This window comes from Thecamonas trahens (assembly GCF_000142905.1).
Source record: "Thecamonas trahens ATCC 50062 unplaced genomic scaffold supercont1.40, whole genome shotgun sequence".
Lineage (NCBI taxonomy): Eukaryota > Apusomonadida > Apusomonadidae > Thecamonas > Thecamonas trahens.
In genome coordinates, this window is record NW_013657640.1 from 165,128 (window position 1) to 181,680 (window position 16,553).

At 65.1% G+C, this 16,553-nt stretch overlaps 8 protein-coding genes and 1 non-coding gene across 9 annotated transcripts; 5 read left to right on the plus strand and 4 right to left on the minus strand.

Annotated features, from left to right (window-relative positions):
- Positions 1-108: 108 nt before the first annotated feature.
- On the plus strand, positions 109-2,633 carry AMSG_08371 (uncharacterized protein; the record flags this gene model as incomplete). Its single annotated transcript, XM_013899987.1, has 3 exons — positions 109-135; positions 223-783; positions 867-2,633. The coding sequence occupies 3 exons, from the start codon at positions 109-111 to the stop codon at positions 2,289-2,291; spliced, it is 2,013 nt and encodes a 670-aa protein (XP_013755441.1). The 3' UTR covers positions 2,292-2,633.
- AMSG_08372 (exosome complex exonuclease RRP42) lies at positions 2,286-3,245 on the minus strand. The gene has a single exon (XM_013899988.1). The coding sequence runs from the start codon at positions 3,180-3,182 to the stop codon at positions 2,313-2,315; it is 870 nt and encodes a 289-aa protein (XP_013755442.1). The 5' UTR covers positions 3,183-3,245; the 3' UTR covers positions 2,286-2,312.
- A 378-nt stretch (positions 3,246-3,623) lies between these two features.
- On the minus strand, positions 3,624-6,003 carry AMSG_12161 (uncharacterized protein; the record flags this gene model as incomplete). Its single annotated transcript, XM_013900047.1, has 3 exons — positions 3,624-3,961; positions 4,057-4,310; positions 4,865-6,003. The coding sequence occupies 3 exons, from the start codon at positions 6,001-6,003 to the stop codon at positions 3,624-3,626; spliced, it is 1,731 nt and encodes a 576-aa protein (XP_013755501.1).
- Positions 6,004-6,719: 716 nt separating this feature from the next.
- AMSG_08375 (uncharacterized protein) lies at positions 6,720-8,623 on the plus strand (the record flags this gene model as incomplete). Its single annotated transcript, XM_013899989.1, has 2 exons — positions 6,720-7,012; positions 8,197-8,623. The coding sequence occupies 2 exons, from the start codon at positions 6,720-6,722 to the stop codon at positions 8,621-8,623; spliced, it is 720 nt and encodes a 239-aa protein (XP_013755443.1).
- A 215-nt stretch (positions 8,624-8,838) lies between these two features.
- AMSG_08376 (uncharacterized protein) lies at positions 8,839-9,820 on the plus strand (the record flags this gene model as incomplete). Its single annotated transcript, XM_013899990.1, has 2 exons — positions 8,839-9,671; positions 9,706-9,820. The coding sequence occupies 2 exons, from the start codon at positions 8,839-8,841 to the stop codon at positions 9,818-9,820; spliced, it is 948 nt and encodes a 315-aa protein (XP_013755444.1).
- Positions 9,821-9,930: 110 nt separating this feature from the next.
- On the plus strand, positions 9,931-10,015 carry AMSG_20059. The gene has a single exon. It is a non-coding gene; the product is annotated as a tRNA-Ile (tRNA).
- A 121-nt stretch (positions 10,016-10,136) lies between these two features.
- AMSG_08377 (uncharacterized protein) lies at positions 10,137-11,741 on the minus strand (the record flags this gene model as incomplete). Its single annotated transcript, XM_013899991.1, has 1 exon — positions 10,137-11,741. The coding sequence occupies one exon, from the start codon at positions 11,739-11,741 to the stop codon at positions 10,137-10,139; it is 1,605 nt and encodes a 534-aa protein (XP_013755445.1).
- A 178-nt stretch (positions 11,742-11,919) lies between these two features.
- On the plus strand, positions 11,920-13,040 carry AMSG_08378 (large subunit ribosomal protein L26e; the record flags this gene model as incomplete). Its single annotated transcript, XM_013899992.1, has 2 exons — positions 11,920-12,048; positions 12,637-13,040. The coding sequence occupies exons 1-2, from the start codon at positions 12,033-12,035 to the stop codon at positions 13,038-13,040; spliced, it is 420 nt and encodes a 139-aa protein (XP_013755446.1). The 5' UTR covers positions 11,920-12,032.
- Positions 13,041-13,216: 176 nt separating this feature from the next.
- AMSG_08379 (uncharacterized protein) lies at positions 13,217-16,429 on the minus strand (the record flags this gene model as incomplete). Its single annotated transcript, XM_013899993.1, has 2 exons — positions 13,217-13,899; positions 14,611-16,429. 2 exons carry the CDS (start codon positions 16,427-16,429, stop codon positions 13,217-13,219), a joined length of 2,502 nt encoding a protein of 833 aa, XP_013755447.1.
- Between the last annotated feature and the right edge of the window lie 124 nt (positions 16,430-16,553).

The following is a 16,553-nucleotide window of genomic DNA, read 5'->3' on the forward strand; positions in this document are numbered from 1 at the left end:
CCCCCCCCCCCCCTTTTTTTCCCCTGGCTGGTATTCGCGCCCAACGGCCTCACCCGGCTACCCCTCCCGCCACAGACCGCACATAGCCCCACACTCCACTCCACTTCCATGCTCTCTGCGGCTGCAGTGTACGAGGTATGCCACCATCTTCCGTCCCCCTCCTCCTTCTCCTCCTCCTCCACTGCTTCCTTTCCACACCACTCACGCCGCTGCCATCGCCAGGACTCGGAGGAGAGCCGCCAACGGAGAGCTGCTGTCCTTGCTGCCCACGGACTGCCATCGGGGGAAGACGCAGAGTCACGCAGGCGGAGAACGAGCCATGCTGTAGCCACGCCAGAGCTGCGGCCGAGGTCTCTGCCGGCGGCGGCGGCGGCGCGTGCCACTCCGCAGCCAACTCGTCGCTTCCATCAGCAGCAGGCCAGGCAGCTCTCGCGCCGCCGCACCCCGCTCCCGCAGCAACAGCCGACTCCGGCCCCTGCTCGCTGTGAGGAGGAGGCATCAGACCTGGCCCCCGAGCTGGATGCCGCGTATGGTGCCATCCGCGCGAGGTATGCCCCTGATGATCACGATGGTGAGCCGGCCGGTCAGCTGCAGGCCATGCTCGACTCGCTGGAGCTGTCGTCCATCGACCCGGCCTTGTTCTCCTCGCTCGACGAGCGCTCGGCAAAGCTAGCTGCCATCCAGTATTCACCGCCACGTCCTGCAGTTGCAGGTCTGGCGCTTCCGGAGCGGAGAGTCCCGCTTCCGTTTGTGGGCACGGTCTCGCTGCCGCTCCGCGCCACGGTTCCGCTCCGCGAGAGCGATCCATCCCCTCCCCAGTCGCAAACGCCGCAGCCTGCACGGCCGACATTGCGTTTGCAGCAAAGGCACCAGCCAACGTTGCCGCTGTCAGTGCCAGCAGCATGTCAGCCGAGCGTGGGCCGGCACCGGGCCACCCCGACCACCCCACCATGGAGGAGCGGTTTGACGCGCGCAACAAGGCATGGCGTGAGGCCCGCGCTGCCCGCGCCGCCGACCTCGAGGCCGACAGCTTTGGCACGCTTCGTGGCCCACAGCTGGCGCCTGGCACTCGCAAGCTTATGGACAACCGATCGTCATTCAGCGACCGCTATGACGCGTGGCTGGCGAGAACGCGCGCACACGCTGCGGCTGTCGAGGCTGAGAAGGCGGCCGCCACCCGCGCGCAGGCCAACGTGTCCAAGATCACCGCTCGCTCACGTAAGCTTGCCGCCCATGTTCCGTCAGTGGCGGAGCGAACAAGTACTGCTACCGGGCGGTCGAGCGCGAGTTTGGTGGCATCGTCGTCGGTTGCCGGCGACACGACCATGTCGGAGGCGTCCGCTTCGGTCGTGGACTTGCCGTCGTTCCGGCCTCAATTGAGCAAGAAGACCAAGCAGCTGGCAGCCAAGCGCGCCGCCGCAGCTGCCAGAGAAGGCCGTGCCGTCGACGTCGTCTCGCGCATCGAGGCCTCGGCTGCCGAGCAGGCGCGTCGGCGCACCGCCCGCGAGGCCGAGGCGCGCCGCGCTCGCGAGGCCGAGTTTGCCTCGGCCCATACCTTTAAGGTTGAGCGGGAGGCCGTTGTGCCGAGCAAGAGCGACAAGCGAGCCAAGGCTCGGACTCGGCCGCGGGCTAGCGTCCGCGGCAAGTGCGCACCCTCGGCCCAGAGCAGGCGTCGCACCAAGCCGGAGCACAAGAGCCCAAAGCCGCACGTTCACTTTGAGGACGAGGGCAATGACAACTGCGGTGGCGATGACGGTAACGATGGCGGTGACGACGATGTTGCACCAATTGTTGCCCCAGCGCCTGAGGCCGCTGCGCCCGAGCCGATCCCGCAGCCAGAGCCAAAGCTGGTGGCCACGCCAGTCCCGCAGCGAGTCCGGCACAGCCGTGATAGCGAGCGCAGCCGTGGTCGCGGGCGTAGCCGGGCCCGCACGAGCGGGCAGCTTCCTAGTCGGTGGGGAGCGCCGGTGCCAGCAAGCGAAGCGGGCTCCAAGCCTACCAGCAAGCCGTCGCGGCTGGCGTCCGAGTCGTCCTCGGTCGACACTGAGGTGCGGATGGCGCGGCAGGCGCAGGCCGCCGCTGCAACTATGCGCCCTGCATTGGGCGCCACAAGTGCGCGGGGCAAGAGCTCGCGGAGTAGCCGGCGGCGGGTCGAAGAGCAGGTAGTCGTGCCACGATGGGGTCCCGCGGAGAATGAGTCCGTCGACGCGAGTGAGCCGGAGCCGATTGTGGTCTCGTCACGGGTGGCAGCTGTGGATCGAGACTTTTGGCGGTCGATGGGCCGACGGTGAGCGCTTGTGTTTAGTGGGGAGTTAGCCGAGGAAGCCGACGACATCGCGGTCGAGCTTGGCCTCCTGCTCGCCGAGGTCATTCATGTCTGCGACGAGGGCCATGCCGAGCTTGCGCGCGACCTGGAACATCTCGATGAGCATGGCAGGCGGAATGCCGCCATCACCAGAAAGAGTTGCGCCAGAGAGGGTGCCGTCTGCAGTGACGCCCACAGTGAACGCCGCGGTCTGGCAGGCCTCCTCCTCGAGGGTGGGGTCAGCGACGTAAAAGTCGCCGAGTCGAGCGAGGGTGACCGAGACCGGGAGGCGGGAGACGTCGAGAGCAATGACGTCGTCGGGATCGTCAGAGACCTCGAGATCAAACTCGCCAGGCGTCTCGGACGGGACGGTGGAGACGCGCGGGAGGGTGGTGTTGGCCAGAGCAGCGCGGGCGGCGGCGCACACGGCATCGAGCACGTTCCCGCCCGAGTCCAGGACGACGGCATCGACGTGGACCACCCAGCAGTGCGTGTCCGGACGGATGCAGAGCGCCTCCAGATCCAGCGCGCCGGGCGCGGCCAGATACGATGCGGCAGCGGCAGCGAGGCCGGCGTTGACCTCGCGGGCGCCGCGCCCCTCAAACAGCGGCGAGGCCGACGGAGCGCACTCAACCGCGACTTCGACACGGCCTGTGTTGGGTGCGGCGAGATCTGGGACGCCTACCGAGAGCTTGACACCGACAAGCACATCGGTGTTGCCCCGACGGAGACGCGACGATCCGTTTGCCTGCGACACAAGGCCCGTCTCCACCACCACCGGCCGCAGCTGCGTCCGCGACCGCCCGTCGGACCGCAGGTTGTGGGCCACGCCCTGGAGGAGGAAGGCCACTTCGGACGGCGACACGAGCTGAGTCATCCCGCCTTTTCACGCTTCTCCGCTCTGCTGCCTCGCGTTACTTGCCCTCTGCTTCCTTGCGGAGTGGGGTGTGCCGGACTTGCCCTGTTGCCCCATTTCCCCCTCCCCCCCTCCCCTCCCTGTCGTCGCCGTCTTGTCAGACCTGCAGGATGGATGGCTGCCGTCCGTCCGTCCGTCCGACAACCGGCCGCTCGCCCGGCCAGCCGGTCAACTCTGCCGCTCCGGCCGCCTCTGTCTGCCGGGCGCGGGAAAATGAAGGGTGACGAGCGCAGGTAGGATCGATAAGTGATGGCGGTGGAGTGGATGTTGCTGTTGGGACTGTAAAGGTTTACAGAGGATGGAGAGCATCCCGTCCCACTCCGCCGGCCAAGGCGAGGGGATACAGTGGGGGGTGGGGGTGAGGGCCTGGTCGGGGTGTGGGTGTTGTCGGGGCGATCCGGGTTAGAACATCTTGTTGGAGGCCTTGACCGAGGCGCGGACAAAGTACAACTGCCATGCGGTGAGGCAGAAGACGAGGAAGAAGCCGACGTTGGACCATGTGTCTGCCCAAGCAATGGTGGACTCATTGGTCTCGCGGAGGCGGGCCTCTCTGTTCCGCATGTGAATGAGATCATCCTTGATGACCCGAGCAATGTCGGTCATCCGCCGCAGCTCCACCTCCATGGGCGAGAGATGCTCCTTCTGCGCCACCTCGGTGTAGTCATCGGTCTTAAGGCCTGCCGAGATGTCGATGCTCACCTTGCGCCCGTTGGCCTTGCGCGACCGCGGCAGCTTGCCGACTACATCCAGCGCCGAGGCATGAGGACGTGAGTGTGAAAGGGGGAGGGGGGAGGGGGGAGAGAGGGGGGGGGGCAGAGTGAGGCACATCGCGTACGGTTGAAGCAGACCGAGTAGGTACCCTCCTCAGTGGTGGTAAAGCCAAAGCGGCCGGAGAAGTCCTGTGCGCGCTCAAACATGACCGCGCCCGAGGGACCACGGATGACGACGGAAAAGGGGAACTCGTGGATGCGCTGCGGAGTCACCGTCTCGGCAGCAATCTCGTAGTTGCCATGGACGAGGTAGTCGGCGTCCCACTCGGCGGTGAAGCACCGGTCGCCAGCCTCGCGCATGAAGAAGAACGCGCCCTCACTGACGCCTGCAAGCACACACACCGCAACGACACAGACAAGGGCAAACACGCTTGTCATTCGCATCTTTCTGCTGTGTAAAGTGGAGTGTACGTGCCTTGGCAAGCCGGTCGGCTGGGCTAGTTGGCTGGCTGGCTGGCTGGCTGGCTGGCTGGTTGGGCCGCGGGCGTCTGTCTGTCCGACTCGACTCGGCTTGACTCGGCGAGAGCTGGCGCCGAGGTGGCCACGTCAGCGATGGTGGTGGATGGGGGCGCAATGGTGTTTGGGGAATGGATGTAATCGGCCACGATGTGTTCGCGACTAGTCTGATGATGGAGTGGGTGGATGAACGGTAGTGGTGGTGGTGGGAGTGGTGGTAGCGGTCACGAGCTGAGCAGCTTGCGTCGCCGCGGGGAGCGACGGACGGGTGAGGCCGGCGACTTGGCGGACGGAGCGGTGGTCGATGAGGCAGCAAGTGGTTCTGTGTCGTCACGCTTGCGCTTGCGAGGAGATGGCGAGGTTGCTGATGAAGGTAGCGGAGCGGTCGTGTGCGATGGGGCTAGGAGGCGTGGTGACGACGATCTGTCCTTGACGGCAGGAGGCGGCGGCGGCGGAGGTGCAGCCGCCGGCTGGATGGCGACCAGCTTGGGCGGGTCGCTGCCGCTCGGCGGCAGAACAAGAACAGTGTAGCCATGCGTCTCTTGCGACGGGTCGGTGAGCTCTTGTGGCGGGTCAAAGGTGCCGATGTTGGCGAGCGCGTTGTAGTAGAACGGTTTGCCGGAGACCGGGTCCTCGACGACCCGCCACGGGTTCTCAGCGGCTAGCTTGGCAGCCTCTGCAGCCTCAGCGGCGGCTTTGGCAGCCTTGGCGGCCTTACGCTTGCGGATCTCCTTGATGAGTGCCTTGTGCTTCGACTTGGCCTTGGACTTGGACTTGGACTTGGCGCTGCCGCCGGCTCTGGGCTTTCCTGCCGACGCCGGGCTCGATTCAGTCGACACCGAGCCGGAGGACTTGTGGGCCTTGCTTGCCGATGATGCTTGCTTGGCCGACGCCTTGCGGTGCTGCTCGTCGTTTGTGACGCGGGCAGCGATGGCGTCGTAGGTCGGCGCCTCGCCGCCGTCGAGGGCGCAGTTGTATCTGAGCGTAAACTCGGAGAGCCGCCAGACCATGGCCTTGCGGTTGCCGTGGGTTGGCAGCCGGTACTCGCGGAGCTTGGCCTTGATCTGCGACGGCTTCATAATCGAGTGCACGAGCTTGGGCAGCCGCTTGGGCGGCTTGCCACATGGCTTGCGCCCGAGCACAACCGGCGGGGCAGAGTGGGCCGCATTGCCTCCCGCAGCCTTGCCGCCTGCTCCGCCTCCGCTGGACAAGCAGGTGTCCAGATGAGTATTGAGCATGTCCGGGCTAAGGGCTAGGCCGCAGACCGGACAGCGGACCTTGCCCGGCGGTGGCGGCGGGTGATCGTCATCGGCGTCGAGGACAATGGGCGCGGCCTGCGATCCCATGTTCTCAGCGGCTATGCGGCTTGCGCGACGCGAGGGCCGTGGCTTGGGCGGCTCTTGCTGAGACTTTGGCTCGGCAACAGCGGGCGGGGCCGGCAGCAATGCCGACGGGTCCTGGTCGCGATCGGGGATGCGGACGGCCTCGAGAGCGGTGCGGAGGGTGCGGTAGGCCGAGACGAGGGCGTCGACGTGATGGTTGTTGCGGACGTCCATGGAGGTGGCGGGAAGGCGGCACGAGGGACATGCTGGGCGATGGCGGAGGGCACGCCGCAAGCAGAGCGCACAATACGTATGCCCACATCCGGCCAGTTGCATGGCCGTCACTATGGGCTCGTGGCAGATGGCGCAAGCCACGACTGAGTCCATGCTCGCCATGGCCGGGCCCACGCCGGCCAGCTCGCCACACAGCTCTGGTGGATCCATATCCACGGCGTTGGCTGCAGAGAGAGATAGTGCGTGTGTGTGCGGTGGGGGGGGGGGGGGGGGGAAGGGGGGTGAGGGTGAGGTGCGTGCGTATGAGGTCAAGGCCCGTGCTTGTGTCTTGGCGGTGTGGCGCGCCGAGTGGTTGAATCTACATGCTTTGCAGGGCGGAGGCGGGGGGGGCGGAGGGGGGGGGGATGAAGGAGAAGAAGAAGATGATGATGATTACGGCGATGACATTATTATTATTATTATTGGTGGTGGTGGTGGTGGTGGTGATGATGTGTACAGATCGAGTGCAATGAAGTTGGAAATGGTGCTGGATGTGTCTTGGATAGGGGGATAGGGCTGCGCAGAGGTAGCCAGCTGGCACCGGCGAGTCGTTCCACCGGCGACGAGCGGAGCGGCAGCGCCGGCTGAGGGTGGGAACTGAGGGCATTGCGGCGAGACACCTCACCCACACACGTGGTGCACCACTCCAGGTCAAATTGGCGGAAAGAGAGACCGGCATGGAGGCGAGGTTCACCGGCCCGAGCGGGTCGCACACCATTGTGGCGACGGACGTGCCCGGCTCGCTCGCCGAGCTCGCCGACGCGGTCGACGACATGCACGCCGCCATTAAGGCGTTTGTCGATGCCCGGGCCGCAGAGGACTCGGGTTCCAAGAAGCGCCCGAGCGATGACGGCGGAGCCGACGACAATGAGCTGGCGGCCATGGCCATCGAGGGTGAGACCGATGATGGCGGCAAGGGCGCGTCGACGGATGCCTCGGCCGCGCCGGCTGCCAAGCGCCCGCGGGTCTTGTGAGGGCGTCAGTGGCGTCCGATCCCCCTCGTTTGCCCTCGCCTCCCTTGATTTCCTCCGACTGTGGCTGTCGGCCTTGTTTGGCGGTGCGCAGCGGAAGCTACCGTGCCATCCAGTCGAGCTGAGTGGCTGGCTGCTGGCTTCCTCTCGCGATCATTCCAGCTTGTGGCAGTACTGGAACACTGGAAACAACCTAGTCTATGTCCCCCTCCCGTCGTCTTTCCCTCTCCCCACACATCAAATCCCACCTACACAACACCAACCCGATGGCAATCACATCAACAGCGCCCCGCCAGCCGCCAGCCGCCAGCCGCCAGCCGCCCCCTCCCCCCCCCCCTCCCGCCCCACCAGCCGCCAGACCGATGGTGCGCAGCGGCACATTTCGGTTCGTCGGCTGTCACCGGGAGCGTTCAATTGATGAACGGCGAGGTTCGATGCGACGACGATCGGGAGAGCCACCATATCTCTCCCCTCACACAATGGTACGAACTCCAGTCCGAGGCGCATACCAGGGCCACGGGCAGCCATACGTGGAGTATGCATATATTCTGTGGTGCTAGTGTCTATACGTGGTGTGTGTGCAGAGCTTGTGGGTCTGCTGTGGCCTGCATACCACCCTCGTCCCTCTTGCTCCCATTTCCCCACTTTTGTATGACTCGCCCATCTACCGCGAGTTCCACCCTCGGCACCCTCCGCCCATACAGCACCTACCCCCTACCCCCACCCCCTACCTCCACCCTCTCCACACTGCATACACCCCCTCCCCGCTCCCGCATCTCTCGTCGCTGCACTCTCCACAGGTTACCGTCTCCAGCATCCCGCTGCGGTGGCTATTTTTGCGCCGGCTGCCCATCCCCCCCTTCCCCCTTCCCCCCCGTCCCGGTCACCTTGCTTGCCCTCGCTCTCTGCTCCCGGCCTCCCTCCGCACCCAACCACTGCCAACACCAGGACCTTCCTCTCTATAACCCTGTGTCTGTTGGAGTGCCACAGGCGGGGCCCAGGCACCACGGTGGCGGTGGGGCCCAGCAGTTGGGGTGGGCGGGCGGGCAAAGCGTATGATTTTGAGCAGAGCGAGCGACACAGGCCGCAGCAGGACTGCAGCCAGTTCACGCGCTACAGCCGGCTACCCGCCACTGTCCGCAGCGACTCACCTGGTTGTTGTGTGAGGAATGTCACAGTCGAGCCAGCCCCGCCGTCGCGTGTTCCGCAAGTTCACCTACCGTGGTGTGGACCTTGAGCAGCTGCTCGAGATGAAGCAGGAGGAGCTCATCCAGCTCTTCACTGCCCGCCAGCGCCGCTCGATCAACCGCGGCCTGCTCAAGAAGCGCTCGTCGCGCACTCTGCTCAAGAAGCTGCGCAAGGCCAAGGCCGAGACCCCGCAGGGCGAGAAGCCCGAGCCGGTCAAGACCCACCTCCGGAACATGGTCATCATCCCTGAGATGATCGGCTCGGTCGTCGGTGTCTACAACGGCTCGCAGTTCAACCAGGTTGAGATCAAGCCCGAGATGGTCGGTCACTTCCTTGGCGAGTTCTCCATCACCTACCGCCCGGTCCGCCACGGCCGCCCCGGTGTCGGCTCGTCCAACACTGCCCGCTTCATCCCGATCTAGAAGCCCCGCACTAAAACAAACAACCAACAATACTCTCCCTCTCCCTCTCCCTCTCCCACCACCTTTACATCGTGATGTGCACAGCCGTCTGAGCAAGCCATGACGGCACGCCCGCCACCGCTCCGCCTCCCGCCTCCCGCCTTCAGCTGGCCACTCCATCACCCCCCCCCCACTCCTTCCCCCCTCCCCCGCTCCCCCTCCTCCATTCCCCCGGTATGGCCCATCGCAGCCAGGCTCTCTCGCTCTACCGCGAGCTGCTCCGTGCGGCATCGGCATCGGTCTTCCCCAACTACCCCAACGCCTCGGCCACCATTGCCGCCAAGATCCGTGCCGAGTTCCGCGGCCAGGCCCACCTCGACCCTGTCGCCGACGCCGCCGCCGTCGACAGCGCCATGTCCAAGGCCCGCCGCTCCGTCCATGCCCTCCACCAGGCTGTACCTACCAAGTTTGTCTCGCCTGCCCTTCAGCGCACCTCGCCTCGCCCGTCCCCACCTCGTCGGGCGCCCTTGCGCCCAGTGGCGCCAAACGACGCGGCCGGCGCCCGACCGCCCGTGCCTGCCTCCAGACCGCCGCCCACCCGCGCCTCTGCGGTATCGGCGCCTGCTCCTGCTCCCGCAGCCTCTGCCCCGCGCTCGCAGGAACACGTCCGCACATCGCAGTCGTCGTCGTCGTTCTGGACTACCTATGCCGACATGCAGGGCGGCGGGGCGGGGCGGCCCAAGACTGCTCCGACGCCGACGCCGCCGCCGCCGTCGCCATCGCCGTCGCCGCCACCAACCACCACCACCCACCGCCCATCATCGCCGTCGGTGATCGCCAAGCCAGCGCCACCACCGCCGCCGCCTGGTGCTGCCGTTGCCAGGCCGCCGTCACCGTCACCGCCGCCGCCGCCGCAAGCCGGTCCTCGCTTGGCGCCGGCGCCGCCGTCTCCGCGACCTGCATCTCGTCCTCTGGCGGACGTCGCTCCTGCCACGCCCATTGCTGTCGCCCGGTCGCAGATGACCCAGTTTCTGGCGGACCATCCCTCGCTCGATGCCATTGCGGCCGAGTTTGACATGATTGACGTGCGCGCCGCCGAGCAGCGACGACGCGCGTCGCCGCGCCGCGCCGTCACGCGCCGCCGAATCGGGCACCACCCGCGTCTCGGGCTCGATTCTTCCGCAGGCCTTTGTCTCCCGCATTGTGGTAAACCAATAGCAGGCAAAGTACGGCGTAGGGCGTGGGCGAGCTGCGAGCGGAGTCAGCGGGTGGCCGTCGCCAATCCAATGTGTTAGCTAAGAGCAAGAGCGGATTTTTTCACCGATAATGCACACGTGTCTCAGTGGTTACGGAGTCGGTCTTATGAACAGATTAGAATACCGAAAGTCGCGAGTTCGAATCTCGCCGTGTGCACTATCTATTTTTTTACCCTGACCGCCACCCTCGCACGCACACCTCGCATCGCAAACACGCCTTTAGCGGGGGGAGAACAAGTGCTACCCTCGCACGCACACCTCGCATCGCAAACACGCGTTCAACGGGTGAGAACAAGCGAGTCTAGGACACCGCCGGTCGAGGCGTCAACGTACTTGGTGGTGAGCGTCGAGGCGGTGGTGGCAACATGGAGATAGCCAAAGTCGTTGGCACCGAAGACCGACCACGGCGGCGGCGAGGCAGGATAGCCTGAGGTGCCCTCCTTGGATCCGCCGACGCCGCAGACAATGTACGTCGGAGCCGCGCCGGCCGGCATGATCTTAGAGTGCAGAACAGGCGTGGTCCGCGAGTACGAGTGGCGATGGCCCGAGAGGTGCAAGTCGACGTGGTAAGTGGCGAGCAAGTCTTCGATGGCCTCGCGGAAGAGCGGCGCAAACGTGTCACAGTCGGTCGAGTGGTCCGGGCAGTACATGGGTCGGTGCATGGTGACAATGACCCATGGGTGCAGGGCCCGCGCCGCCGGCGTGTCGGCGGCCTTGAGTTCGGCTTCGAGCCAGACGTGCTGCGCGCCTCCGGGCGCGAGGCTCGGCGCGAGGCCAAAGTCATCCTCCGAGTTGAGGGCGATGATACGGACATGGCCGTAGGTAAACGAGTAGTAGACCGTGTCGGGCGAGCGGGTGCCGCCGGGCGTCGGTGCCGGAACCGGAAAGAGCTTGAAGAACGGAACGCCGTCGTAGTAGTCCTCGTGGTTCCCGCGCAGCGTCTGGTACGGGAGATACGCCGCAAAGCTCGAGATCTTTCGCTTGAACTGGCCCCAAAGGTCAGTGGCGCCGTCGGCGTAGCCAATGTCGCCGGCGTGGAGCACAAAGTCGAGCGCCGAGTCGAGCGCCATTGCCGAGATCCGCGCTAGCGTTCGGTCCGATGCGTCGGTCGCGCCCATGTCCGCCACCTGCACAAACACGGTGGTGGCATTCGGCGGCAGCGCACCCGGCGCAGGCGGCATGACAAACGAGAGATCCTTGGGCAGCGCCCAGTTGGGATGATCCCAGTATGGATGCGCGTCAGCGCCGACGGTGTAGTAGTACCGCGCGTCCGGTGCGAGTCCAGTCATGACGCATGTGTGGATCATGCCGACCCACCCGCCGTTGGGAAAGGTGTCCGAGACTGCCGCTGCGGACTGGGTGTACTCCCCCTGGACCGTGCCCCACTTGCACATCGGCGCTGGCATGTCCATGAGGGTCACCCACGTCACCCGCATCTCGCCGGCCGAGCCGCCGAGCGAGATGTGGATCTGCTCGGGCGTATACGGTGTGGCGCAGCACGGCACGGCGCAGAGGCGCGCAAATGCGCAGATCGAACGCGGCGTGTACTTGACCAGCACGCTCTCGTCAGACTTGTTCAGCAGTGGCGCGAGCGCCTCAAACTCGGCTTCGCACGCCGCCTTCTTCTCACTCGGCAGCGGAAGCAGCCCACACATCTTGCCTAGCGCCTTCACGATCGCCTCCTCCGTTGCGTTGGTCGCCAGCGACGACTCGACATCGAGCACCACGGCCTTGCACAGCGGACAGAGCTCGTCAAGTTCCAGCAGCTCACGCTCATGCTCCACACGGACCGCCAGGCCGCTGTCAACGCACCCGAGCACCACCACAGCCACAGCCAGAACCGCTACCGTCGCCGTCCACCGCGTTCCTGTCGTCGTCCGCATGCTGACTTGAAGCGTGTGCAAAGAGTGGCGTGGTAGGTCACAGACATGGTCACAGGCACGGTCACAGACACGGTCACAGGCACAGTCGGGCACGGTCACACACGCACGGTCTCGAGCCGTGACCAACCGGCGGCAGCATGGTGGCGTGCGGGGCGTGACCTTGCGAATGGAGATGGAATTGGAAATGAGTGATTCGCGCGAGCTCGTTTCGGCTGTTTTTCACTTTTTGAACAACCAACTCGCCTCAATGGCGAAGCAGACATTGCTTCTCCAAACCCGTCTCTGTCCACGATGAAGTTCTCGTCCAGTACGTACCCCACCAGCAGCCAGTCATGGGGAGGCACAGCAACCAACCATACAGAGTGTGTGTGGAGACCGTCCTACAGCACTCTGCACTTTCTGCCTCCAAATGCCCATACTCCCTCTGCTAGAGCACCCCCCCCATTGCCCTGCCCCTCCCCCCCCTCTCGCCGCGCTCGTCGGATGCGGGCCTCGGTCCTATTTTTGCCGGTCCCCCTCTGCAAGCACTCTTGCTCCCGTGCCAGCCCCTTTGCAGCCCGGTGGAGGCAGAGCACGAGGCGTTGCGTGGATCACTCCTGCGCATCCTCCTGCTCCCTCCACTGTCTGTGCTGCGAGTATACTCGCTTGCCCACGCCATGCCGCTGTCGCCCGCCGAGTGTGTGATGGAATTTTGTGTGCCTTGGTCTGTCCTCCCACGGGCGAGATGGGGGCACTCCCGCACGCATTCAGGGCCGTCCTTCCCCCCCCCCCCCCCTCCTTTCCTCCCTCTCTGCCTACCTTCTCACTGCCCACATGCTGGACTCACCTTGTGTATGTTGGACTCCCGCGACTACTCTTGTTGGAAATGTGCTGCGATACGGTGTATGGGCTACAGACGTCACGTCGTCGCGCCGCAAGAACCGGAAGGCTCACTTCACGGCCCCCTCACACATCCGCCGCAAGCTGATGTCGGCGCCGCTGTCGGCTGAGCTCCGTGCTGAGCACAACGTCCGCTCGATGCCGGTCCGCCAGGGCGATGAGGTCGAGGTCACCCGCGGCACCTACAAGGCGCACACCGGCAAGGTTGTGTCCGTGTACCGTAAGAAGTGGGTCATTCACATCGACCGCCTCACCAAGGCCGCTGCCAACGGCAAGACCCCGTTCGTGGGCATCCACCCCTCCAACGTCAAGATCGTCAAGCTCGAGATGAACCGTGACCGCCAGGACATCCTCAACCGCAAGGCTGCCGGCCGCACCGCCGCTCTCGAGAAGTCGAAGGGCAAGCTCGACCAGGAGTAAACCAAGTCAAACCTTGCTCACGGCCTCGTCATTGTCCCCTCTCCCCTCTCACCTCTCCCCTCTGCCTGCTCTCCCCCCCCCTCCGGCTCATCATTGCCCTTTGCAAGACATTGTTTGCTTTTTCCTCCTATTCCGCAACGACGACAACCGCTGCGGCTGGGGCAAGCTCTCCCTCGCTACAGACCCGAGCTCGAGTCCGAGCCTGACGACAGCGATCGCTCGCCCTCGGACTCGGCAATCGAGGAGAGCGACGAGCGTGAGAGGGCAGCATCGCGATTCGCCGTCCGCCGCCAGCCCTTGACAGGCTTGGAGGTAATGTGTTTGGTCACCTCGTCAGACGCATTCAGCAGCGGCAACGTTGAGAGCCTTGTGCGACCCAATGTGTAGTACCGCTGCATGACCACCAGATCTGCGGCGTCATCGCCAAACTGAGCGTCATCTGGTGCCGCGTTGCGGGCCTCCCGCTCACGCTCATACTCTTGCCGCGCCTCCTCGCTCATCCGCTCATTGTGCGCCTCCAGATTCTCATCAGTCAGCTCGGAGCACGTTGACATGTTGTCGTCCGGCGAGTTGGTTCCCGACATCGCACCTGCAGGCAGCTCGCCGCCGCCGGCCCCGGTGCTGCTGTCCGATCTCGATCTTCTCCGCTCGCGACGCCTTGCGCGTGACGAGCTCGGCGCCTGCCCCGTCGCCTCGAGGCCACCGTCGTTGTCATTAGACGGGCGACCCTTGTCGGTCTCACTCATTCGTGTTGCATCCAGCTCGGCAACCGTAGCGCCGCGCGACGACTCGGTCGACCGCGACGGTGGTCCCGAGTCGACAAGCCCTTTCAACCCCGAGGTGCCGTTCTTGACGCCGTCTCTGCCCGCTCCGCCAGCATCCCTTGAACTCCTGATATCCTTTCCATCCGCCGCCGTCCGTGACGATCCACAGCCCATGGCCTCCAAGCACAAGCGTAGCTCAAAATAATTGCTCTGCTGGTGGTGGAGGCTCCTGAGAGTCGGCCTCGACCAGTATTGGCTGTCGGCTCCCGGTGACCGACCGACGCCTATGCCAGCCACAACCACAACCGCAGCCACAACCAGGCAGCCAGCCAGCCAGCTAGCCAGTCAGCCAACCACGACACACGCTCGTGAGTCGCGCTGCTCAATATGCGCTCCGCGCCCTCGACCGGTGCACAAGTGGAGTGAGTCGCCTTGTAGGATGAGGCGCCTTTGCTTGCGGCTGGGAGGGAAGGGTCGGGGGGGGGAGGCCGGTGGGGGGGCGGGAGTGGTTGGCTCCTTGCATCAGTTGAAGGCCGAAACCAATGTTTGTTGTCAGCCGCTCAATATCAAGACGGACGAAACAAATGGCTGGCAATCAACTCACAGCCGACGCCATAGCTGCTCCTCATCAACGAATCCGTCGTCAGTCTATGATCAGCCTATGGTCCGCCTGTCAAGCCATCATCTTCCACTGTCATCTCGTCACTGCTCTCTCCTGACTCTCCGTTTTTTTACCGCTTGGACTTGCGCCGCTTGCGCGATCGCCCTGCGCTCGAGCTGGAGGTCGAGTACGAGGCGGAGCCTACTCCTGAGCAAGACGAAGCCGAACCTGTGGAGTAGCTGCTGCTGTAGCCGTAGCTCGAGGCCGAGGCCGAGGCCGAGGCCGACGACGGTGAGCGGCGGCGCGAGGACCGATGCGACGAGCGGCGGCGCGACGAGCGATGGCGCGACGAGCCATGTCGCTTGCGGGACGAGCGCGAGGAGCGCGAGGAGCGCGAGGAGCGCGAGGAGCGCGAGGAGCGACTGCGCGAGGGACCGATGGCGCGACGAGTGGTGGCGCGAGGAGCGCGAGCGCTTGCGCGACGAGTTGTGGTGTGAGGAGCGCGATGAGCGGCCATGTGGTGAGGCCGACGGAGGTGGCGCCGGGGGCGGCGGCGTCGGCGGCTTGGGCGGTGGCTGGACGATGGGTCCGACCGTTTCGTGAACTTGGTCCATGACTGCGTTGAGGGCGGCGATCTGGCGCTCGACCAGAGTGTTGTTGAGGCGGAGGACCGAGTCAAGGAAGGCGGTGTCCTGGGTGAGGAACCGCTGGGGAACGAGCGAGTTCTCGTGGTAGGCGTGGACGGTCTCCAAATGCTCCTTCCAGAACAGAAAGGTGGCTGAGGTCACCGACCGACACGACTTGGCTGCCAGGTACCGCTCCGAGTTGACCGTTCGCGACTTGATGGGCTTGACCACAAAGACCTCGTCAAACAGCTGGGTCATGACAAAAAAGAGCGAGACGGTAAAGGCCGAGAACGAGTCAAAGAGCTTGACCACAAACGAGCCGCCGGCCTCGATGCACTTGAGCATGCAGACCGTCTCCGAGAGGATAATCCGCGCCGAGAACAGCTCCTGCAGGTTCTCCTTGTGCCGACCCTGCGCATCCTTGGAGATCTGAAACCCGCCGTCGCCCACCACCATGCCCGCACGCTGCCGCTTCGGATCGAGCTCGGCAACTTTGGCTGCCACCGCGTCGAGGTTCTCGGGAATAAAGACCGAGCCGTTCGAATCGGGCCGCGGGCCCTTGACCGGCGTAAAACGCGGGTTGCGCCGCCCAGACTCGAGGAACAGCAGCGACTCGTACCACTGGAACGCGCCGCGGTTGCCCACCCGCTTCGTCGCATCCTCCAGCGTGATCCCCACGCCCTGGCACCCGCCGTACATCGAGAGGAGCACTTGCGAGAAGGCGCCCGGTCCGCCGCACACGTCGACAAACACAAACTTGCGCGGCGAGCTTCGCAGCCCGATCGAGTTGAGCACCTGCTTCAGCTTATCGCCTGCTCGGTTCCAGTACTTGGACGAGCCTGACTTGTCGAGCGGAAACAGCGCATCGCGGGCCTTGTAGTACTGCTCCTGCAGGCCGGCGTCAAACACGGCATCCATCCGGTCCTTGGCCCGCCACAGCTCTGCCACTGCGCCCTCGCTGGCAAATGGCGCGTCGCGCATCAACGCCGGCGTGTCCATCGGCGCAGCCTCAAAGTCCTCGGCGCCCATCGACACCTCCGACGGCTTGACCACCGTCGCCGAGATCCGAAACTTGAGCGTCTTGCCCGGCGGCAGTGACGTCCTCAGCGCCAGCACGTACTCCTCATCGTCGTCCTTGACGTCGGCGCCAGCAGCAGCTTCGCCCGCTTCCTCGCCCTCGACCTCGCCCGCGCCTTCGCCCTCGCTCAGCCCGGCACCGGCAGTGGTGCCAGCCACATCCTCTTCATTCGCCACCGTCTGCAATGCCGCATCTCTGTCACCGCTACCGTCACCGTCTCCCCCCTGCATGCTCTGCAGCCCAGGACGGACCTCGCCCTTGCCCTCGCCCTCGACCACGACCTCTTTGCCGAGGCCAGTGCCACCCGCCAGCTCGGCCATACCAAGCAGAGTCTATGTAGTAACGGGGTGGTGGCAGCTGTGGCGGTGGTGGAGTCAGGTGGTGGTGACGGAGTGTAGGAGGGGGGTGGGGTGGGAAGGTGGGAGTGGTGGTGGTGGGAAATCG

Coding starts and splice junctions, on each gene's coding strand:
- AMSG_08372 (XM_013899988.1), bottom strand. CDS start 3,182: ATGACTCAGCTCGTGTCGCCGTCCGAAGTGGCCTTCCTCCTCCAGGGC.